The sequence below is a fragment of the Mytilus edulis genome, chromosome 4 (genome assembly GCF_963676685.1).
Source record: "Mytilus edulis chromosome 4, xbMytEdul2.2, whole genome shotgun sequence".
NCBI lineage: Eukaryota > Metazoa > Mollusca > Bivalvia > Mytilida > Mytilidae > Mytilus > Mytilus edulis.
In genome coordinates, this window is record NC_092347.1 from 73,928,994 (window position 1) to 73,954,490 (window position 25,497).

Below are 25,497 nucleotides of genomic sequence, written 5' to 3' on the forward strand. Positions count from 1 at the left end.
ATTTGATAAAGACACTCCTTAAATGTTATTGCTTAAATGTAAGAGTACATGGAGTATGGTATCTATTATCCAATGTGATATATTATTCTAAAGTAGTTTATCATTAAACCCTGAAAAATGCTTTTGAGTCAAGTCATTTCCTTCTGTAAACCCAAAAAATCTGTTAGCCAATATGAAAACTATACAAACCAAGGTTTCCATAACCACATCAATATTAGCTTTGCCACACTAGGTATTTGTAGAGGAAACAGTAAATTATTATCTCAACACTTATTTTACCTGAACATTTGACATCTTTAATGGGTGGTGTTTCGGGAGCAGGTTGACTCTGTGATCTTTGAGGTACTTCAGGTAAACTCTCTTCTTTTTGAACTGATGACGATGATAGGGAATCTCCAACACTAATAGGCTAAAATATTCATTAAATATTAAAGTTACAAAGATGGTACTTTCCATTCTGACTTCATACAATGGCATATTGATAAAATATACACTGTAAATCAACTTATTTCCGCGACTTTCACGAGTTGAAAAATCGTTGCGAATATGTATAACTTAGATTTTCCTTATAATCAAACTACATTAAGTAAATTAGAAAATTGCGAAATTAAATTGCCGCGAAGTGGACTAGCTAAGGATAAACGCGAAATAAAGTATACGCGAAAAAAAGTTGGTTTACAGTAGTCAAACAACAAGTTAAGAAAATCATAATGAACTCATGTGACAAAAATCAACCCCTGATTGCAGACATTAGAAAACTCAGAGAATCTTAGGAGCATACAATGGAGTATTACCTTTATCTATTTGTATTTTTAACAATAGACTATGTATACTGACTACAAACAAATTCCTGACAAAAATCTATCTTTTGTTTATCTTGTATTGCCTATCATTTTATTTCTGTTTTCAGTTTCACTCTCTTCTATAGTTTTTGCCAAGAACACATAAAAAGGGTAAATATAATAGTTAAGTTAGGGCAATCACTCCTGTAAACAGTCTTCTAATGATTTGGGCTAAATCAAACTTAGAAGTAAATCTTGATTAACTGATCAATTTTGCTTTTTAAAGTGTCTATATGTCTTAAATAATTTAAAAGATAATAGGAAAAAACACTAGAAATGGGTAAAAATAGTCATTAAAGAGTACAATAAGAGGTCTTCTGACAGTTTTGATGAAAGGTAAAAAATCCTAGATTTCAACATTTTCAACATTTAGCTTTCTCATATCTTTTTTTTTACTATTGATAGTACTTTTCAAAATTATAGACAAAATTTGTATTTTAACCCTTTGTTGCTGTTTCTGGCCATGTAGGCCATGTTAGTTGGCTGTAAGGGTCTTCTCAATATTATCTAAACAAAATAACCCAAATGATGATTGTGGCCAAGTTTGAATAGATTTGGCCAAGCAGTTTCAGAGGAGAAGATTTCTATAAAAGTTAATTAGCAACGACAACAGAAAACGGTTGCCAAGTGATGAGAAAAGCTCAATTTGCCCTGTAGGCCAGATGAGCTTTAAGGAAAAACAATTCTATTGCTTGTCTGATTACTTTAGGCTATAATGAACAGGTCAATATATATCCTGTCAAGCATGCAAGAACTTTTTCTATAGTAGACAGTAAACCATATAACACAAGTTATGATTATAAGTTGTATGGTAATTCATCAATGAAGGATTGAAATGTTAAGTTCACAGTGACCTATTAATTGTGTTATACTGCTTTATCTCCTTGTTCATTCATGAATTAAGTAATGTAACTTATATCTCTTACAGTTATAATCTTCCAAATAAACTAAGATGTTAAATTTAGGAAGACAATATAGCAATGGTGTACTGACATAAGAGGTCTCTAAACACATCAGCTCTAAATAGAGCTTTTGTTAGTAGCCATATTAATTATATGTATCAGCAAGAATTGAAAGCATAGAAATATAGTATTAGCCAATACACAAGCTGTTGGCATATACTATACTGTGGATTCATTTAATTTTGTGGGTATCAATTTTCGTGGATTGCTGAAACCCACGAAAATTGGTATTCAACGAATAATACTGAATCCACAGCATCTGATGTCATATTTAGCAAAGACAATGAAGAATGACAAGATGTTTAAAGAATGATTGACCTATTTTGGTGGAAGGTTATAATCCCTCTTGGATGAATATATTCTTCAGGTTATGTGTAATGTGTACGAGGACATTATATAATTGGATCCAGACTTTATATATGTTATTGAAGAACATGCATGCAATAGGTCATTTTTCAGACTCACACATTTAAATAAACACATTTATACATCAAAACCAAAACATATGGTGAGGGTTTGTGAAGTATAAAATTTAAGTGCCAAGGAAAGAAAAGTGTTTATTCACCTCAAAATTAAACATAAAATAATATAGTCTAATTCCCTGAAATGTAGTCCAGAGTGACTAAAGTTGGTAGGTAGCTGACATATCTTTAATATACCAAAAAGGTTGACATGGATGTTCAACAGTATTCAATTTGCCCTCCTTATCTCTGTTCAGAGTGACGTATATCAAATAATGCAATTTTTCGCTAAACTTATAACCTTCATATGATATTAATAAATGTATAAACATAGTCTTTGAAAAACATTTAGAAAAAGAGGGTTTTACATATCATTATTCGACCCTAATATACTTCAATTAAAACCAAGTTTTTGTTAAGTTATATTGATATCAGATCATTTACAATGATTAAAAGGGGTTCTATAGGAATACCTGTAAACATACCTTTTATTTGGCATAACAAAGTATTACTCTATCAAGTCACACTTTAAAAAATTGCATTTGTACAGGTACGGATAATATCATAATCATGTTACAAAGTTTAACATTTATGAACAATAACTTTTTTCACTTCATTTTCAATAGAAAAAAGTATAAGATTCATTTCCTTTGTTGCTCAATTAAGATTCAATCAATTCTTTTGCTAAGGAGTTTATTATCAAGAAGAACTTTAAACTGTTTACACTACTGTAATAAACTTGATCAAGATATGATATCACAAATTATATAAGGTACATTTAAATTTATATATTTTATATACCTGGTTAGGTTTATTTGGTAGTCACCTGGATACTAACCAGGAAATAGAATAGCTTCAATAATGGCGTTTTCTAAATCAGTTATAAGAAGCCAGATCCCCATAAACTGTAATCTATGTGAAACGGAAAAGAATATCAAATGGAAATGCCTGACCTGTGGAGTTCTAATGTGCAGTACATGTAAAGATAAAATACATCTGAGAATTGCTAAAGATCATAAGGTAGTGGACATCAAGAATGTAGGGCTGCCTGTTGAAGAATTGGATTTTACCAATATCAAATGTAAAGAACATTCAGAACAATCTACTTGCCTTTTTTGTACAAAATGTGACAAACTTGTTTGCCCTACTTGTGTTTCCAAGGTTCACAAGAAACATGATCTAACAGAAATAAGTGATGCATATAACTTGAAGATAGACAAACTGAAAAAAGGACAAAGAAAGCTGCAAAAGGAAAAATATGAAATCATTGCGACCAAGGATCAACTGAACCAGTTTCAAAATGCTGAGAATTCAAATTATACCAAAGTAAGCGCAGATATTCTTAACCATGAGAAAGTTTTGAAGCAAGCAGTTGAAAAACATATAGAAAAACTTAGAAATGAGTTAGAGCAGAACCACAAAGCTTCTTCCAAAGTGAATGAAGAATGTATCAAAGCCATTTCAAAAAGTGAGAGACAAATAGACGAAAAGTATAGTGATGTTCAAGATTTCATTCGTACCACTGACATTTCTAAATTTTTCCAAAATGTCAACAGAATTGAGAAATCAACAGAGGTATCGGTTACAAAACCTGAAATATTACGCAGAACAAAACTACAATTTATTCCAGGAGAGATAACTCAGTCTAACATTGGAGTATTACAAAGTATAGACATACCATTACCTAAAGTAAATGCTTCTCTTGGTGTTGTAAATCAATATCAAACTAATCTTTCCACGGTTAGTTATTTATCTCCATGTCCTGATGATTCACTGTGGATAGCTTGTGCCATTGATGAAGTGCTACAGAAATTAAAACCTAAAGGAACCAAACTGAAGACAATATCAACCTTCAACATGGACGTCTATGGTATGGCAGTAACTGCAACTGATGATCTACTTGTGTCAACAGGGAAATCCAGACTTCAAATGATCAGCAGTACCACTGGTAAAGTAACAAACAGTGTGTATGACATTAATCCTTTCCTTGCTATAGACATTCATATCACCAGTGGAGATCAGGTCATTGTAGGAGGTGTTACTGATGAAGGAAGAAGAGCTGTGTTTGTATTAAATAAGAATGGAGACCATGAAGCTGTGTATGAACACGACAAACATAATCAACCTATATTTGATTATCCCAGCGATATTACTACAACCAGCAATGGTAATATACATGTGTCAGACTCTGATCCAAATGGAGACAGAAGTAAAGTGGTTGTTTTAGGAAAGGCAGGTGATGTGATAAATATATATAATGGGGATACAGAAATCAACAAGAAGGTACCATTCAGTCCAGCAGGAATAGTGACAACACCAAGAGACAATGTCATTGTAGTTGATATTGATATAGATACTCTCCACATCCTGAACAACTCTGGACACCTGATTACATACATAAAGACAACAGACAATGGAATAGAACGTCCTTATTCCCTTGCCTTCTCTCAAACGGGACAGCTCTATATAGGATGTTCTAAACCTGGAGACAGTACAGCCAAGGAAGCCAAGATATATAAAGTGAATATATCAGGATGCTAAAGTAATCCATAAACAATAAATTGGACCACTCATATGTCAACTTTGGGTCAACCCAATTCGGTAACTTTATATCACCAAAAAGAAAAAGGAAAGGTTCTTATTTTATATTCATCTGTTGAAATACTGACTAATCAGACTGATCATCATTGATTTTGCAAAGGAATACTAGAATTGCATACATGTAAAGGCATCATATATTTTGGTCTAATATGCAGTGTAAATAACAAACTAGAGATGTCACCATAGCAAGACTAATACTACCAGACATGTGATTCTCGTAAGGGAGTCAAAATCTGCCGATTTTTAAACTTTCTTCAGTCTGACACATTTTGATTATGTATATGTACATAATGTAGTCTCTTAACTAGATCATTTGCACAAATTCTGTAACTTCCATAATACAGTGTCATTAAACAATAAAAAGATAATAATGCAGCACCATTATTTATTACTTAGATGGAGAGGTGATATAAACTATTTAAAAACAAGAATGTGTCCAAAGTACACGGATGCCCCACTTGCACTATCCTTTTCCATGTTCCATGGACTGTGAAATTGGGTATAATCTAATTTGGCATTAAAATTAGAAAGAGTATACTAAAGGGAACATGTGTACTAAGTTTCAAGTTGATTGGACTTCAATTTCATCAAAAACTACCTTGACCAAAAACTTTAACCTGAAACTCCCCCTTTCATTTTCTATGTTCAGTGGACCGTGAAATTGGGGTCAAAAGTCTAATTTGGCTTTAAAATTAAAAAGATCATATCATAAGCAACAAGTGTACTAAGTTTCAAGTTGATTGGACTTCAACTTGATTAAAAACTACCTTGACCAAAAACTTTAACCTGAAACTCGCACTTTCATTTTCTATGTTCAGTGGACCGTGAAATTGGGGTCAAAAGTCTAATTTGGCTTTAAAATTAGAAAGATCATATCATAAGCAACAAGTGTACTAAGTTTCAAGTTGATTGGACTTCAGCTTCATCAAAAACTACCTTGACCAAAAACTGTAACCTGAAACTCCCACTTTCATTTTCTATGTTCAGTGGACCGTGAAATTGGGGTCAAAAGTCTAATTTGGCTTTAAAATTAGAAAGATCATATCATAAGCAACAAGTATACTAAGTTTCAAGTTGATTGGACTTCAGCTTCATTAAAAACTACCTTGACCAAAAACTTTAACCTGAACGGACAAACGGACACACAGACGGACGGAGGCACAGACCAGAAAACATAATGCCCCTCTACTATCGTAGGTGGGGCATAAAAAGATATGGAGAGGACAATCGGTTTATAATAAAAATTCACTATCAATACACGGGGATCATATTGCAGTCAAAACTACACAGTACAGCAGCATCACAATGTTCAATTGATTTTGATTGGATTTTATTAAATAATTTGATTTTTAAGTTAAAACAAATAAGGTTTAAAGCTATGGAATAATTTTGATTGTAATTTGACAAATGTAAAGATTCTGCATTACATCAAATTTTATCTTGTTTATAAGGGAATATTAGTCTAGTACATGTACATTAACGGTAATGCTGTAATCTTACAAGAATGGGGAATGTGAACTTTAACTATCATGACAATTTACTTGATTTATAAATCCTTAACTTTAACAATGAAAAATGTTGCTAAAAATATTGATATAAAAATCGAAAGTTTTGAGGGCCATTCATTTTATATAATAGTTGTCTCTATAATACACTGATACATATAAAAATAAGAAGATGTTGTATGATGGCCAATGAGACAACTATCCACAAAAGTTCAAATGAAATGAATGCAAGCATTTATAGACAACTATACAACCTTTCACAATGAGAAAAGCCCATATGTCGGCTATAAAAGGCTAGACATGAAAATTGTGAGACCGGAATGCACACAACTGAAATGTCTCACCTGCTTTACTGACCATTGATACTATTTTGATAGTCCTAAATATAAAATTTAACTACAAGTTTCACATAAACTAAACATCATAAAAAAAATGAGGTCAAGGTCAAATAAAGCAAGCTACAAATATATGATACCTGACTATCGTTCAATAAAACAAATATTGTTAGCCTAATGCTTACAGTTTTAGAACAACAGACTGCAACACAACAAAAATTACATAAGAGTAATGAATGAATAAAATGAGGTTAAGGTCAACTAAAACCTGACAAACTGACAGGTGCATCTTACAACATGTCCATACACCAATTATAGTTAACCTATGGCATACAGTATTAGAAGAAAATAACTCATAAGCTAAACTTTAACCACTGAACCACGAAAAAAATGAGTTCTGGATCATGTGACACCTGCCCGTTGGACATGTTTCCCTTACAATCATTCCTTAACGAAATTAATCAATGAGTGATAGTTTTCTCCTAGAAGGAATTTAAAGGTCCCAGTGAATAGACTACACAGAGAACAATAGATATTGTATTTATTTAATGGGACAACAGAACAGACAAATGTTTAAATACCTTGGTCAAAAGCCAATGACTCTGTGGAAAACTTTTATAAGTTCACAATAAGACAACATAAAATCTGAACTTTTTATCAAGTAGTCACTGAACCATGAAAATGAGGTCAAGGACAATAGACAAAATGTAGACAGACACTTCACAACAAAAGGCATGATCTGGCATCTTTATACAAATTATGAAGCCTTCTGGTCTTCTACATTTAATATCAAGCTTTTAAGAAGTTTATGAACGCTACTGTTGCTAGATCACTATCCCAGCAACAAAAACTAATGACCCAATTTATAATTAAACAATTTATGAAAAACAAATATCAGGGAAATGAAGTATTCAAAGGCTCCTTACTTTGGACAGGCACATACAGAATATCACAGGCAAGGTTAAGCTAGTTAAATTATATGACACCAAACCTTCGCCTAACCTTGAACAGTCACCAGTGAAACAGTGCACTATAAGAGCACACTTTAAATATCAGTTGAAATTGGATTAACTCATAAATCTTTACAAAGCAGGAAACATCTAAAAAAAACACAAACCAGACATATACATTTTTACTATCATATGAGTATTAAGTGTCACCTTTTGAAACCACAAGTCTGGTGAAAGCCTTATTTTACAATATATGTGAGGTAACTCCTAAATATATTTTGGTTTACTAATTATTAACTCAATAAAGGATAAGAAATAACAATTTTAAATGGTATAGCTGTAGGTTTTACAACTACCCTTATCATAAAATGCTTGATTTTCCTGATTTTACTTTTTTTGTTCTATCTAAGTTTAACTAGAAACTGTTCTTATGATAATGACCAAAACATTACTTCACAAGAGAGTACACACTGAAATGTCTCGCCTTCTTTACTAATCATTGATATTATGTTGATAGTCCTCAATATATAAAGCTTTATTACAACTATCACATAAACTTAACATTTACCAAGAAAACTAAGCATTGACCAATGAATCATAAAAATGAGGTCAATGTCAGATGAACCATGCCAGGCAGACATGTACATCTAACAATTCTTCAATACAACACATATAGTTGAGCTATTGCTTATGGTTTAATGAAAAAAAAACGAAAACACAAAAAAAAACTTAACACTAAGCATGGAAGTAATATTTAGAAGGAATAACAACGACTAATTAGCATGTATTTATAGCATGCTGAGCTCTGTACTAAAGTCATACGATTTCATCCAATTATAGTCTCAGCGGTAAGACGCCTTTGGTTACTATCTGCGTTACCGCGGTTGTAAAAGGCATCTGGAATTTCTTATCAGTCACGTGGTTTTATCGAGTCCGGTAATTATAGCGCACCTGCGGGAAATCCCTAGTTTATTAATAACAAGGTAGCGCTGTATCACATAGAATATCTACCTTTAGAAAGAAATCGAATGGTGAAAAAAACTTGAAAAACGGACGAGAATTGTTCAAACTACAGCAGTTCAACATGGAAAATTGTATTTAATTTAGCAAATTTTTGCTTTTTACCGTTTGTTTTAAACTGTTCTAAAGGTATTTTCCGGTTAAAAGCGGATCCCGAGTTAAACAGTTAAATACCGATGAATCGATCAGGTTTCACATGATGTTTAACAAAATAATGTAGGCAAATGTAGGCATAGATTTTTTTACTGTTGAAATGTGCAAAGTTTATCGAGATTGAATGAAATAATATTTACTTTCAAGTATTCTAAATTTATGTATATGTCATAAATGTCATTGATTGCAATATTGAAACTGGACAACTAAAACGGGGATAATATTTTCGTAAATATATATTTAAAAAGTGTTTATTGTGGAATGCTTGTATTAATATAATAAGCTATACAGCAAAAAATATAACAAACCGACGAAATGGGCTTGCATCTATCTGTCTTACGGTAAATTCATTTTTACACAAATTAGTTTATGTATCAAGAACTTAAATTGAAGGATAGAACCGTTTAGAATTGTTAATAATTTAATTGACTATAAATACACAAGAGATTTAGATTTTTCGTATTTAATAAAGGGTGTCCAAACGTATTTTTTGTACAGTCATCTTCTTAACTTTATACGGAAATGGTTTTTTAATTGTCTGTAAATTTTAAAATTGAAATGACACAACTTTGTTCTCCAATTTCGTATGTGATAGCTGTCGGTTTTAACTATTAAGTTCAAACTAACCAAAAATAGGGAAAAATTGGACTAAAATAAAAATTGAACGGATGACTCTTTTCGGCAGCGTACATCAACGGAATGTAACGAATGGACTATTCGGGTTACTTCGCATGTATATTCGACAAAAACTTGTCTGTTCGTAGTTCTCCGTGAACACGAAAATGACCGATAAGTGTCAGTGATTTGATCGATCACATGCGGAGAATAAACTTCCATGCCAGATATTGAACCAATTAACGAGTTATTGAAAGATGGGCGGTAACGCAGATGAAACCTTTGAAGTGGCGACGATGTTATTCCTTCCAATATTACTTCCATGCACTAAGCAATGAACCATGAAAATAAGTTAAAGGTCAAATAAAACCTGCACGACTGACATGTAGATCATAAAATATTTCCATACACCAAATATAGTTGACCTATTGCATATAGTATAAGAAAAAAAGACAAAAACTCAAAAACTTAACTTTGAGCACTGAATCATGAAAATGAGGTCAAGGTCAGATGACACGTGCCAGCTAGACATATAACCCTTACAATCATTTCATACACTGCATACTAGTAAATATATTGCATACAGTATAAGAAAAACCGACCAAAATACAAAAACTTAACTATAACCACTGGACCATGAAAATGAGGCCAAGGTCAGATGACACCTGCCAGTTGGACATGTACACCTTACAATCCTTCCGTATACCAAATATACTAGACCTATTGCTCATAGTATCTGAGATATGGACTTGACCATCAAAACTTAACCTTGTTCACTGATCCATGAAATGAGGTCAAGGTCAAGTGACGGGCATGAGGACTTTCCAAGGTATGCACATACCAAATATAGATATCCTATACTTATAATAAGAGAGAATTTAACATTACAAAAAATCTTAACTTTTTTTTTTCAAGTAGTCACTGAACCATGAAAATGAGGTCAAGGACACTAGACATGTGACTGACGAAAACATCTAGGTCTACCACCTTCTAAAATATTAAGCTTTTAAGAAGTTAGCTAACTCTGCCGCCGCCGATTCATTACCCCTATGTCGAGCTTTCTGTGACAAAAGTCGCAGGCTCGACAAAATCAAAGTGCTGGATAGCACCTGTGGAAAGTTTGCAACTGTAGATTGTAATATTTCAAATAGATAGTGTGTAGATTGCATGGTTACCTTTTTTTCCTACTTAAAAAAGAAAAAACTTTATCAAGAAATAATTGTAACAGGATGCTGTTACGAAGTCTCCCAAACAAAGCTCTCAAAATTAGTCATTCCCACGGGTCGCCTGACATTAAGCAAAGTCCAATACAAATTGGTCCGGTCTAGTAAAGTGATATTCATGATTTGGGGGTGGGGATCTAGACAGTTTACAAGTTCTCAAACAGGCAGGAGGTAGGGTAAGAGTGGCCCTAGGGGACTAGCCTTTTATTTCATCTGATTTGTTTTATTATTCCGTACAAGAATATATGTTGTTTCAGTGTGGGGATTTCAACAGTTTTCAAGTTTTCGAAAAGGGGGTGGATCTTGACTGTTTACAAGTTCTCAAAACAGGATGGGGTGGGGTTACACGGAGGGACTTAATTATATTTCACTTTATTCGTTTTATTGTCCAATACAAGAATATTTATGATTAAGGGTTGGGGATCTCAACCGTTTACAAGTTCTCAAACATGAGGGGTTGGGGATGACTCAGAGGTACTCCCACTATATTTCATTGGTTTTGTTTTGTTGCTCCATAAAATAGAATATATATGGTTTAGGGGTGATCATCTCGACCGTATAAGTTTTCCAAAAAAAGTTGGTTGGGTCACCCCTGTGGACTTCTTCTATATTTCATTTTGATTTATTTTATTTTCTCATACAAAAATATATATGGTTTGTGGGTGTGGATCTCAGCCGTTTACAAGTTCTCAAACAACAAGGGGATGGGAGTGACCCCTAGGGACTCACCTTCTTTTGAATTTGATTTGTTTTATTGTCCAGTACAAGAATATATATGGTTAAGGGGAGGGGATCTTGACCATTTCCAAGTTGTCAAACAACAGGGGGTGGGGCTGACCCAAAGGGACTCCCACTTTATTTCATTGAATTTGTTTTGTTGCCCTATACAAAAATAGATATGGTTTAGGGGTGGGGATCTCGACCGTTTACAAGTTCTCAGACATGAGGGGGTGGGGCTGACCCAAAGGGACTCCCACTTTATTTCATTTGATTTGTTTTGTTGCCCGATACAAAAATAGATATGGTTTAGGGGTGGGGATCTCAACCGTTTACAAGTGCTCAGACATGAGGGGGTGGGGCTGACCCAAAGGGACTCCCACTTTATTTCATTGAATTTGTTTTGTTGCCCTATACAAAAATAGATATGGTTTAGGGGTGGGGATCTCGACCGTTTACAAGTTCTCAGACATGAGGGGGTGGGGCTGACCCAAAGGGACTCCCACTTTATTTCATTTGATTTGTTTTGTTGCCCTATACAAAAATATATATGGTTTAGGGGTGGGGATCTCAACCGTTTACAAGTTCTCAGACATGAGGGGGTGGGGCTGACCCAAAGGGACTCCCACTTTATTTCATTGAATTTGTTTTGTTGCCCTATACAAAAATATATATGGTTTAGGGGTGGGGATCTCGACCGTTTACAAGTTCTCAGACATGAGGGGGTGGGGCTGACCCAAAGGGACACCCACTTTATTTCATTTGATTTGTTTTGTTGCCCTATACAAAAATATATATGGTTTAGGGGTGGGGATCTCGACCGTTTACAAGTTCTCAGACATGAGGGGGTGGGGCTGACCCAAAGGGACTCCCACTTTATTTCATTGAATTTGTTTTGTTGCCCTATACAAAAATATATATGGTTTAGGGGTGGGGATCTAGACAGTTTCTATGTTCCCAGACATGAGGGGTTGGGGCTGACCCAAAGGGACACCCACTTTATTGCATTTGATTTGTTTTGTTGCCACATACAAAATTCACATATGGTTTATTTCATCTGATTTGTTTTATTGTAACATATAAAGAACATATAATGTTTAGGAGTGGGGATCTGACTGTTTTTAAGTATTCAAACATGAGGGGTTAGGTGGGGTGACACCATGGACTCAACCTAAATTTAAGTAATTTGATTTGTTTTATGGTCCTGTGATCATTACTGAAAACCATGTGTGTCTGTCACTTACTGTTTTCTTCAAGTTTATAATTTATTATTGTTATTGAAAATTAAAAAAATTCCTCCCTTCTGTTGGCCCCTCAAAATACAACTAAATAGACCCCAAGGAGAAAAATAATAAGAAATGAGCAAAAACTTTGTTTAGGAGTCTTAATAGCAATTAGTATAATTACGATTTTTGTTATAGTCCGATTTCTTATGCCGAATATGTAAAAGGCCGAGTTTATTATAGTCCGAGTTTGTTGTGGGCCGAAATCAGATGAGATACCATGATACTTCCATTACTCTCGGGCTTTTACATATTGAATAGAAATTTGTAAAAATCGTAGTAAAAAGCGACGAAAAATGTTCATTCATGAAATATTTTAAACACGCTATTAATTTTCTCTTCAACCGGAGGAAGGTAGGAAACCTTTGAAACCGGGATTGTAGTACTCCCGTTTGGAGGCACACATATATGGATCTGACGCATGTCTGAAGAATACCGATAAAATCATAACGTAGAAACTGCTGTCTCGTGTGTGTATTGATTTTACTTTCCGCGTAGCGCAGATCCGCGAAGTAGTTTTTGTTCGTCTTTCAAATGAAGTTGAATTATTTGATTTATCGATCAAAATTCAGTGCATTTTTTATTCAAGCTGTATGCTATTAAAATAGAAGAGCTCAAAATTTCACTAAAGCATCTTTCTATTATTAGTTTTCAAACACCAGTACTACATTATCTAGAAGTAGGACACACTTCCTAAAGTAAGTTAGGCTGTCTCTTTTCCGGTTAGGCCGATGCCTTAAGAAAGTTTATTGCTATAGCAAGCTATAGCAAACTTTCCAAAAAAATAAAATAACAAAATACTTTCCAGTGGACAATTAAAAAGGTTTGAAATTTTTCTAGACAACAGAAATCACTGGAAACGGATTAATATAAACTATGCACAGCTTGTTTCTGAATCCTATTTTAAATATGTATTTTGTATGAAGATATATTTGAATGTAATGATGAGGAATAAATGTTTAAACTAACAGAAATCACACATTTTTAGGGTGCACATTCTGACCTGTATCACCTGCCTAACTGATTTTGATTCAATTTATATAAAAAGACTTTTGAGAGAAAGGTTTAATTTCAGGTATCACATTCACATAAACTGAACATTACCAATGATGCATGATAATGAGGTAAAAATAAAACCAACAAAATTGACATGTACACCTAATAATCATTCCATACACCAAAGATGCAGAACTAAGAAGACAGGCTCAACCAGAAACCATAAGACATAGCAACTGTAGTTAACAGTATGACATTCAACAATAAGCAAACCCCAAACATCATTATAACATGATTTTATTACTCAATTTAATGAAACCCCATACCACCTATAGCAAGGTATAAAAGGTACAAACATGACAAATGTAAAACAATCCAAAACTAAAGAGCCTGTGTAGCTCACCTTGGTCTATGTGCATATTAAACAATGGACACAGATGGATTCATGACAAAATTGTGTTTTGGTGATGGTGATTACTTTACTGAACATTCTTGATGCTTACAATTATCTCTATCTATAATGAATTTGGCCCAGTAGTTTCAGTGGAAATTATTTTGTAAAAATTTACAAAATTTATGAAAATTGTTAAAAATGATTATAAAGGTCAATAACTCCTGAAGGGGACAATTGACCATTTTGGTCATGTTGAATTATTTGTAGGTCTTACTTTGCTGTACATTATTGCTGTTTACAGTTTATCTCTATCTATAATAATATTCAAGATAATAACCAAAAGATGAATTTTTTTTCTTAAAATTACCAATTCAGAGGCAGCAACCCAACAACGGGTTGCCTGAATGGTCTAAAAATTTAAGAGCAGATAGATCTTTACCTAATTAACAATTTTGTTTAAAAAGATTTATTCTAAATGCTTTGGGTTTAGATATGAGCCAAAAACTGCATTTTACCCTATGTACTATTCTTAGCCATGTCGGCCATCTTGGTTCGCAGGCTGGGTCATCAGACACAATTTTTAAACTAAATACCATAATGATGATTGTTTACAACTTCAGTTAAATTCATCTCAGTAGTTTCAGAGGAGAAGATTTTTGTAAAAGATAACAAAAATTTACGAAAATTTGTTAAAAATTGACTATAAAAGTGCAATAACTCCTTAAGGGGTCAACTGACCATTTTGATCATGTTGACTTATTTGTAGAACTTACTTTGCTGAACATTATTGCTGTTTATAGTTTATCTCTATTTATAATAATATTCAAGTTAATAACCAAATACTGAAAAATTTCCTTAAAATTACTAATTCAGGTGCAGCAACCTAACAAAGGGTTGTCCAATTCATCTGAAAATTTCAGGACAGATAGATTTTGACCTGATAAACATTTTACATCTGTCAGGTTTGCTCTAAATGCTTTGGTTTCCGAGATATAAGCCAAATTACCCCTATGTTCTATTTTTAGCCATGATGGCCATCTTGGTAGGTTGGCCAGGTCAGCGGACACATTTTTTTAACTAGATACCCTAATGATGATTGTGGCCAAGTTTGGTTAAATTTGGCCCCATAGTTTCAGAGGAGAAGATTTTTGTAAAAGTTTACAGACGACGGACGTCAAGTGATTAGAAAAGCTCATAGGGCCAGGTGAGCTAAAAAAAAAATCTAAAATCCTGATGAATGTACAAAACAATTATTGAAATACTAATATAATATTTTTTACAGTCGTAGCAATAGGCTCAACAGAAAATCAAGTTTAAATTTTTCATACAAGTGACAGGTTAAGCTACCTATAAAACCATGTTTAATCCACCATTTTCTGTACCAAGTCAGGAATATGACAGTTGTCATCCATTCGTTTGATTTGTTTGAGCTTTTGATTTTGCCTTTTGACTCAGGACTCTCTGGTATTTTGTTATTTTACTTTATAGGTAAGTAAAGATTATTTTGTTCATGTATTGTGGGATTCTTAGATCTGTTTTGGGAGACTAACTTTCATAAATGTTTATTCTCACATGACATCCTTCAAACGCTTTTGGTACTCACCCGTGGTAAAATATGAATATATTGTTAGGGCTGTTCCTATTGTACTCCCACGACATATGTATTTTAATGAATGAGCTACCCGATGTCATAGAACAATGACGTCAGAATATAAGCATTTTACGGGAAAATACACGCTTGTGAAACAGAAAATTGTCACAACAAGAAAACGTAAACATACGATGCTAAAATGTGACATAAGCCCTTTTTTTTTAAACATATAAGACATATAAGTAAATTATCATTAAATTCATATAAAACTATTTAAATACATTATTGTAAATAGTTTAAGCATGTCACTAATTCAGTTTGTTCCGTTCTTTTACGCCAATAGAATAGTGCGTTTATTTATGGGAATGGCAACTATCAGCCTCCACATAGAGTGCTTCGATCCAAAAGAATTGCCATATTTGTCCTATTAGAATCGAAATAATTCATGGGGGCTTGAAGATATCTAGATTTTACCACGGGTTGTCCCTTTATGCCGATATTTTACCCCTCGCTATCGCTCAGGGTAAAATATTTGTCATAAAGGACTAACCCGTGGTAAAACCACGATATATTCAAGCCCCCATGAATTATTTCTTAAATAATATAAAAATCATGAAAATACTGCTAAAATACTAAATCCTTTTAAAGCCTATTAAACTTTATATTTGTGTACTTGATAAGCACATTCCCTCATGAGGAGCACAGTTTATTTCCATGGATGTATGTATTTCAACAAATCAACAGAGATCAAAACCTACTGAATAATACATGGTATATATGGCTTTTATTTGTGATAAATAGAAAATTGCAGACAAAAAGATCTATTTACAAAAATTATCCACAACTATTTAAATCTAACTACATTCAAAAGGTAACATGCATTTTCTGACCTACTCAAGGGCAAAACGAACTTCTTATAATTACAACTTAATCCTCTACCTTTTGATTGTGTTTCTTTTGTTTCCCAGAATCCCCTAGGAGTTCCTGTCTTTCTTTTACAAAGTCTTTCTGTTTCATCTGAATCTTCTGATGTACAGGAGTAACTTCAACACTACTCTGATTATTATCTACTGCTGGTGTTCTTTCCACCTGATCTAAAATCAAAGACATCTCTTGACCTTGATTCAAGTCTTTTGGTGACTTTGATGCTCCAGTTTCTAATTTAGAATTCGTTCTATTTGGTGGGTGCTTGCTTTGATTGTTACTTATCAACTGTTTCATTCCTCGCTGACGAGACAATGGTGAAGAACTCATTGGTTGTTGTTCAATAGCTGGTTCTGTTTTCTTGATGACTTTGGTTGCTGGTCTTTTACTAACCAATGGTTTAGCTGGCATTTTGAAGAATTTTCTTCCAGTTTTTTGTTGTTTTTCTTGTTCAACTGTATCACTGCAAAAATAAACTTATTTTAAAAACATAGATGTTAAAAGGGAACATGAATACACTTCCACACAAGGGATGGTCAACACTAAATGTCCTTTCTCACTAACAGCAGGAAAAAAGCTTATACTCCCCTTTTTACAAATTTGCAAGAAACATTTTGAAAATGGGCTTCAATCACAAACATAGGCACAAAAGAAATGTGAATATGTTTATAAAATCAAAGGGGCATAACTCTAGAAGAGTTACAGTGATGCCACCCAATTTCAAACTTGATCTGTATTTTGTGGTTATAAGTTTCATAACATTTGGTTTTTGAAGCAAACTAAAAGTTAAGAGAAAGGAAACCAACTTTGGGACATGACAACTGACATATGTACAGACGGACAAGGGTAAAACAGTTAATGTAATGCCCCCTTCAAATATTTTCAGTGATCTTACAGCAATACCATATTAAATGTGACAGAGTGAAGATGTGAAAAAAGACTAAATATTTCTGTGTTGCTATAAGGAAACTTAATTTTTTGAAAAATCTGATTGGTCTAGATGTCATTCACCAGTAATCAAGGTCAAACATAGTTACAAAATGGGAAATTAATTTTTTAATTCCTCAACAATGTTAAATCCTATTCTCAACCCATTCTTTCATCAGATTCTGGTTCATTATCATATTTTAACATAAATCAAATGAAATTCATAAGACAACTGAAATGGAATAAAATGAAATTAAACTGCTTTTAAACCAAATATCAACCTACTGAAAGGTGTTGTTTTTTTAATCTCTGATTATTTTTCTTTGTGATATTAATTTGGAATTATGGACCCCACCAATACTCACTCTTCAAATCCAGAAAAATCATACACCAATTCCAGTGAATTAGCTGTTCTGTTTAAACCTTCTGATGATTCAGAATCGTATCTCTTTGGTATTGCACTAACAGGCTGGTTGTTAAACCTCAACTGCAACAGATAAAAAAAAATCATTTTCAAACACTTAAGGATTTTAGGAACTTACTTTTTTACAGGGATGCGTAACATTCTAACTTCATAGCCAATAAATGAAGATTCTAACTGTTAAATTTATTAGACGCTTTTCATCAAGGATATGAGAATATCAAGTTATAACAATAAAGATAATATATGAAAATCTTAAATCTGAAAGTTAAATCTTCCAAGATCTTGAAGTTCAATTCCACAAATATTAAATATGTTTACATACCTGTTGTTTCAGTTTCTCATTTTCTTCTTGCAAATCTTTCATCCTTTTGTGTTCAATGTCAAAGTTCAATAAAACTGGTGATGGTGATAAATGTTAAGGTTAACAAAATCTAAGAAAGTCTGAGAACCATTTTGAACAGAAACATAACATTTATAAAGAAATCAGAAATGTGTTAGATGAATAAAATCATGATGATCTTTCAAATATTAAAAAATGTACCGTACATCTTTCAATAACTAATACATGCATTGTTCATCATTCAAGTATAATTACATATACTGTACATCTGTCAAGTATGAAAACATGTTTTGTACATTGCCTCAAGTATGAATGCATGTTCTGCATATCTTTAAGTACCGTATAGCGGGGTTATTTTCATGGGGTATAAATTTTTGCTTATTTTTGGGGATAAACAAAATCTCCACAATTATTTCTGCCAATTTAAAAGTGTGCATGCAAAGGTATTGATAAAGGTTTTGAATCCGCCAAAATAATATTCGCCACAATATTTCGTATAATACCTTTTTCAGAGAAAATCATGAAAATTTTACACCCGCGAAAATATTCTGCTTTACAGTATCAGAATATGTACAGAACTTCATTAAAGTATGAATATATGTACTGTACATCATTCCATTATACAAACTCCCATGATATATTGAGAAGCAAGGATAAGATATCATGCCACTTGTTTATTGTGTATGAATATTGAACAAAATATTTGAATCAAAACTATCTTAAACATTCATCATATCACAAATTATTCATTGTATTTGTTTATGTTGTAGTTTTAAACATATTTATTAATAGTAGATTTGGAAACAAGCTTTGCAACTTATTTCAATCTCTTTCCACTATGCCGGTGTGAGTGCTGCCTTGCAGTGGCATTAGGGTGCTTTTTTTCGAAATCTAGAAGGGTGTCTTCTACATGCAAGAGATATGGCTCTCTCTAACACGGGTCAGCCATTTATCATCCCCTTCCAATGCACTATCATCGTTTCCTCAAGACCATACTCGCAAATGGTGTCAAGGGAGAGCCGAAAATTCAGTCCCTGAAATATCATCCCAGAGTGGGAATTGAAACCAGGAACCCTTGTGTTAGTAGTCCGATGCACCAACCACTACACCACAGCTCCCTTTTAAAACAGTTCCTTCATTGTATCAAGTCAAATCGATTTATTCAATGACATTATTATTTCAAGGGAAACAAATTTCAGTGATTTCAATAAAAAAATAATTCGTCCCACAATTATGTCAAAATTTTAGTTATGTTTGGTAATTCAGATACTGTATAAATTGAGGCTCTCATTTCTTTTTTGTTGCCTCATTTTATATACCTGAATTGAATTCACAGTTCTTGTAAGTGTTTTTTAATCTATAACTAGAAAATCTACAATCCTGATTTAAGAATTCACAATATAAACTTGGCTAAATTTTGCTTAATTATCATAAACAAATCTTTTGTCAGTCTAATCCTTAATAGCCTATAACATACAAATAAATCAGCAAGTTGTTAATCTAGTCTTCATAATAGACATTTTAATCTAAAGGCTCAAAGCTGAAATTTTTTGCAAATCTAAGTTAAATTATATGGGCCTGTCAAATGATTTTTACAGGCCCAACTGAAGTTATGCAAGCTTGGGCTAGTGTGCCTGTGGTTGAACCAGAAAACTGTAAATGTGATATGTTGTACAACACAAAGGATATGCATGGTCTGTATGATAACACTTAGGAAGTTATAAAGTGATAGGAAGAATGTATCTTGCCACTGTTTGGTGAAATACATAGAGAAATTACTGTGTTCTTCAGGATTCTTCATGAAGGCAAATGCTGAAAAATAAAAAATAAAACAATCATCAAATATTTTTTCATATGATTTATCTATACTTTACATATACATACCTATGAGGCACACATTCTGATTTAAAACAGAATATTTGAAAATGACTGTGATCCATTATTTTGAATGTTGTATTTGTGTTGCTCAGTCTATAATATTCTATGTTGTGTATATTGTTTGTTAGTTTTTTTACTATGGCAATTGTCAGTTGATATTTCGAATTATGAATTTGAATGTCTATTTGGTATATATCGCCTCTCTGTTGTGAAGCAGGACTCACATAGGCCAAACATACAAGTCTAGAATATATCTTTTCGATATTTAAAATCAGATAGGTTATATATTACTGTATTACAAACATTTTGTAAACTTATCCTGATTTTTTTCTTGATTATCCAAACAGGTCCTTCTATATAGAATGAAGAAGGTGTAAATAACAGTATTAATGCAATGTCTCTCAATTTACTCATCTTTGCAATCATAAATGTTGTCGGAGCACAAAAAATTTGCAACAAATTTTGATTTCCCTGCTCCATGAATAAGTATTTACACACATGCTATAAGTACTAAACATATGAAAATTAAATTTACATTGTTACTCATCATAGCATTAAATCAAACTGTAAAAGAAATATACCAAACCAGTCTTTAAATTCTGCTTGGTTCTGTAAATCTGGTGTCATCTTTTCAAAGAAATCGGTCACTCTGTCATGTCTGTTAAGTTGTTGAGCATTGACCAGATAAAATTTTAACAATCCTACTTCTAGTTTCCGTACACTGCTTAAGTACCTTGTTTCAAGGCGACTAAACAGTCTTTGATTCAAGTAATTCCAATATTCTCGTAAATTAGAAAGATCATAGTTTACAACATATGTCTGTAATTGTTCTAGAATACGATCAGCCTATAATAAAAATCAAATGTTTATTAAAATTCTGTAGAAATGAAAAAAAACACATCAATTTATTGAAAGAAAATGTATAATTTCAGTTGAAATTCATCAGTGAAGTAAAAAGTTTTATAATCCATCGGAACTTATATGACAGAAAATTTGTTTTAGCACTATCAAATTTGTTCCGGAACTAATTTTTTAACTTAATGTAAAATAAGTTCCGGAACAAAAATCACAGCTCCATGAGTTTTGTTCCAATATTATTAAAAGGAGTAGGGGCATTAAGGCCTGGATTTGGCCCAAAAAAATTAAATGTTTGATATCTATTTCAAATTGGCACATAATGTTTAGAAATGCATAGGTTAAAAAAATATAAAGAAAATATAAAGATTTTTACCTGATGACTTCACAATTACGTCATATTATGAACTATTTTCAAAAAACCGACAAAAATACAGATTTTATACCGTTTTCCATCTTTATTTCTGTTATGGAAACATCGTGCGCAGGCAAGAATTAAACAACAAAATAATTTAACAGAAGCTTTATTATTACTATTGACATGATCGCACCAAATATAAAGTTGTTTCAATGAATGTGCACATACTTTTTCAATCTAAAATATACATAAAATTTGATGAAAACAAGGAAAATCACAAAATTTTACAAAATATGAAAAATAACTCATGATTTGTTGCCATGGAAACTTGTTCAATGTCAGATTTGTGGTTTGTTTCTCTGAGTACCTTGTACTGTAGTACGGTTTTCAGTTATTTAAGAATACATATGATATTTAATTTTGAAATTTGCAGTAATTTTTGGGCCAAATAAGGGCCTTATTGTCCCTACTCCTTTATAAAAAAAAGTAAAATAAGTTCCTGTGATATTAGTTTTTCACGAAATTATTTTTCAGGAATCAATGAAAATGTTCTGCTCGGACCTATTTCACAGAAAAAAAGTACCTTTAACCTATTGTACAGCGACATATTTTCATAAAAAAAATCATATAAATGCTAGCTGGATGCTGTACTATGCTTGCATGAGGTAAATTTGCAATTAAGGCATAACTGTAGGATGAAGATAAGAAATAAAAGCGATGATAATGTATCATTATTTGTATCTACAATGTATGTTTTATCATTTATGTAGTATTCAACCTCCTTGTTTCCTGTTGATCTGTCATAAGTGTTCTAATCATACATGTACCTAGCTATGGTCATTGCACAGTTTTAAAAGAGTGTGTCTTTTGTTTCTTTATGCCTTTAAAATAATTGATCAGTTACTTTATTATTATTTCTACTTCTACTCTTTCCTGGTTCATAAGTGTCATTTTTAAGGTCTTTCCTCTCCGCGAGGAAAGACCTTATTGTTTTTCTAATGTTTTTTTTTCTTTTTTTTCTTTTTTTTCTTCCAACATTTTTTTGACATGCCCGCCTCTTCTTTCTGTTAAAGTTACGAAGACCAAATGTGGACCATTGATAGACCTCATCATGAAGTATTACCAAATGATCCTGTTAAGGATTTCATCATCCTCTTTAGAAGTTATCTCCCTTTTATTGTTTTTTTTCAACACGGCACCCCCTCGTTGTTTTTAAAGATATCATGACATTATTTGGACAACAGGTAGATCTCATTATGATGTATTACCATATGAGGTTGAATAGGATTACATCGTCCCCTATGAGAGTTATATCCCCTTGAAACAATTTCTTTCCTTTGCATTTTTCTCAAAAAGTATAAGAGATAGAATCGATTTGAAAACGGTAACATGTACAGGAACAGATGACAATGTGAATGAACATATACAATCATTTTGTTATTAACCCTTATTAGGAGTTATTCCCCTTGAAAAATTGTGAACAATTTTAGAAAAATTGCATTTCCAGAACCGGAAGTCGTAGAGACTTGGGACCTTCACCAATAATCTTTAATTCATGTGACCTTTAATATGCCCCCAAGGTCAAAGGTCACAGAGTGCAAAATAAAATTACGCTGGAATTTCAAGATTACATATCAGGAAAACGATAAGACTTTGCTGCATACATACAGTGTATAAAATGTTCCTCTCGACGAGCTCTACATTTTATATGATAAGCCCAAAAATGTCCGACCGTCTGTTCAAAAGTTACAACGGGATGATTCTTAAATGTATAGTATTTTGTGTATATATTTTTAAAGGTAACAGATATCAACCTACTATAAACGGCAAAGATGATCAATAATTCAATACCTTCAATTTGAGGTCAATGTCAGGTCATGATGAAATTTCAACTTGACCTTCACATTAAACTATGACCTTGACCTTGTGATATTTAAAAGGTCCAGTGGTCCTGAGTTGAATGGTGATATTCCCATGTCTCAACGACTTCCGGTTCTCAAGTTTGGTATTGCATCATATATTTGATGATTAATTGTGACCTTGGTGAACTTTGAAATTGTCCCAATTCTTTTTCTATAATGTTGTCCATTTACCATTTAACAGATTTGAAATATCTATTGTCGTTTTAGATATGATGCAGTTTGAAATTTTGCGAGCGGCGGCATGTATTTCTGAATCAACAACAGCTTACCAATTAAAATGTTTAAGAAATTGAAGAGGTTAACACAAATACCAAAAACATTCCATGGAAAAAAACGCCAAAAAATCATTTTGAAATTTTCATGTTTTGTATTGACTTTGTAAGTTTCATAACTTCTATTTATATCGTTGATATTGCATCATTTTTGGCACTTTGTCAAATGGGGTCATCTGATATATCAAATTGAAGGTCTTAATAAACTCTACTTAAAAAATGAAAATTTTAAACCCCCTTTTCATCCCAGGGAGACGGGTGGGGTCATTAAAGGGAAACATTTAAAGGAGAAGGGGCTATAAGGGGCAAAATTGGCCCCACTTCAGAATCTATTGATGTTTCTTTCAATTGATCTCTATGATATGGAGCTTATAAAACACCAAAAATTTTATAGTTATCTCTTGCAATTTTCTTGTTATGACGTCGTAAAAATAGTAGGCCAACTAAGCCTAAATATCAGATTTTTACGTATTTTATCCTTTTTTTATGTATTGTGTATATTTTACAATAGATTACACCTTAAATAATCAACGTGAATACATTATTACTAGTGAACCATTGTATTAATACAATGAAGAACAAAATTGATATAAAGTTTAACTATTTAATATCAGTAAAATTGTTGCTATGGTAACTTAACAATTTAACATTCGTTCAATGTATTACCAAATTATAGAAATTTTTCACCAGAGAAAATCTACAGTTATTGTTTGTCTAAAAAAGAAGATGTGGTAAGATTGCCATTGAGACAACTGTCCACAAGAGACCAAAATAACACAGACATTAACAACTATAGGTCACCAAACGGCCTTCAACAATGAGCAAAACCCATATTGCATAGTCAGCTATAAAAGGCCCCGATATGACAATGTAAAACAATTCAAACGAGAAAACTAACGGCCTTATTTATTTTTCTTTTAACTTGAATAACCAAAAATGAGGTTGTGTGTACTTTTATGTACTTGGCTGAAAAAAACACAAGAAGGTGGGACATATTACGTACTAGTATACATATAATATATGAATAAAGATCGCAATTTCATAAACTATACATTTCAACAATTACCGGCTCAACCTTAATAAAACTATCATGATAATTTGATTTTAAACGTTAAATGTAAAAAATTACGAAACGATGAAAAAACAATTGGATTTGATGAGACTCGAACGTACACCATCATGCAGATTGCGCAGCGTGTAGGCTATTTTAACCACATTGACACAGCAACTATTTGAACTTAATAACTCATATTGATCATTTTGATTCATAAACAGTAGGAACAATTTTTTTCTTTCATTTCGTTTCTTCTTATTCAACTAAATTGTTTATATCAATGATATGGCCATTTCATCATTGTTGATTATGCCATGGTCTAAATTAGTTTTGTTTTACCAAACAGACGTTAATTGTGCAAAATGGAAACTGAAGTTTTCGTCTGCGGTGTGTTTTATTGGTCTCTTCTGGTGAAGAGTAAAATAAAAATTCATTTTGACGTCGAATATAGCAGATTTTTGTTATGTTGGATGACATAAATTAAGTTTTCGATGACTTTTTCTTTTTGAAAATTAAGATACGTTCCGTAGACATGCATGACTGTAAAAGTGTGCTCTGTTCGTTACAATTTTTTTTGTGCTTTCCTATATCTCAATTTTTCTAAACAAACCAGGCTTAATCTCCTGCTATTTTATTTTTAAGAATAATCTTAAACTGCACGAAAAATCGTCAATGTTTGTCTGGAATATGACTGATCAAAAAGTACATCTCAGTCTATACATTTTTTTTAAAAGTAACAGAACTGGATTTTTTTTGTATAAAGCTAAGATATCTGGAAGTTCTAAAAATCATTTTTTCTATGGTGCTCCTTGAAGAACATCTTCTGGTCCTAACTATTATTTTTAATGCACAATTTTGATGGTCAAAACCTTTGGACTACCATTTTTCTACAACC

General features: G+C 32.6%; 2 protein-coding genes across 3 annotated transcripts in view; one reads left to right on the plus strand and one right to left on the minus strand.

Moving 5' to 3' along the window:
* LOC139520497 (WD repeat-containing protein 91-like) overlaps positions 1–25,497 on the minus strand; it is a 75,353-nt gene that overhangs the window by 41,572 nt on the left and 8,284 nt on the right. For both annotated transcript variants that reach the window (XM_071313164.1, XM_071313165.1), the window contains exons 2-7: positions 20,723–20,987; positions 19,953–20,075; positions 18,246–18,328; positions 17,865–17,986; positions 16,588–17,035; positions 280–409 (exon numbers count right to left, since the gene is read on the minus strand). In XM_071313164.1, coding sequence (XP_071169265.1) covers positions 280–409; positions 16,588–17,035; positions 17,865–17,986; positions 18,246–18,328; positions 19,953–20,075; positions 20,723–20,987 — 1,171 coding nt within the window. The remainder of the gene's footprint in view (positions 1–279; positions 410–16,587; positions 17,036–17,864; positions 17,987–18,245; positions 18,329–19,952; positions 20,076–20,722; positions 20,988–25,497) is intronic.
* LOC139520498 (uncharacterized) lies at positions 3,107–5,242 on the plus strand. The gene has a single exon (XM_071313166.1). The coding sequence runs from the start codon at positions 3,127–3,129 to the stop codon at positions 4,804–4,806; it is 1,680 nt and encodes a 559-aa protein (XP_071169267.1). The 5' UTR covers positions 3,107–3,126; the 3' UTR covers positions 4,807–5,242.

Excerpts from the sequence above, each read along its gene's own strand:
- LOC139520498 (XM_071313166.1), top strand. The coding sequence starts at position 3,127 with ATGGCGTTTTCTAAATCAGTTATAAGAAGCCAGATCCCCATAAACTGT.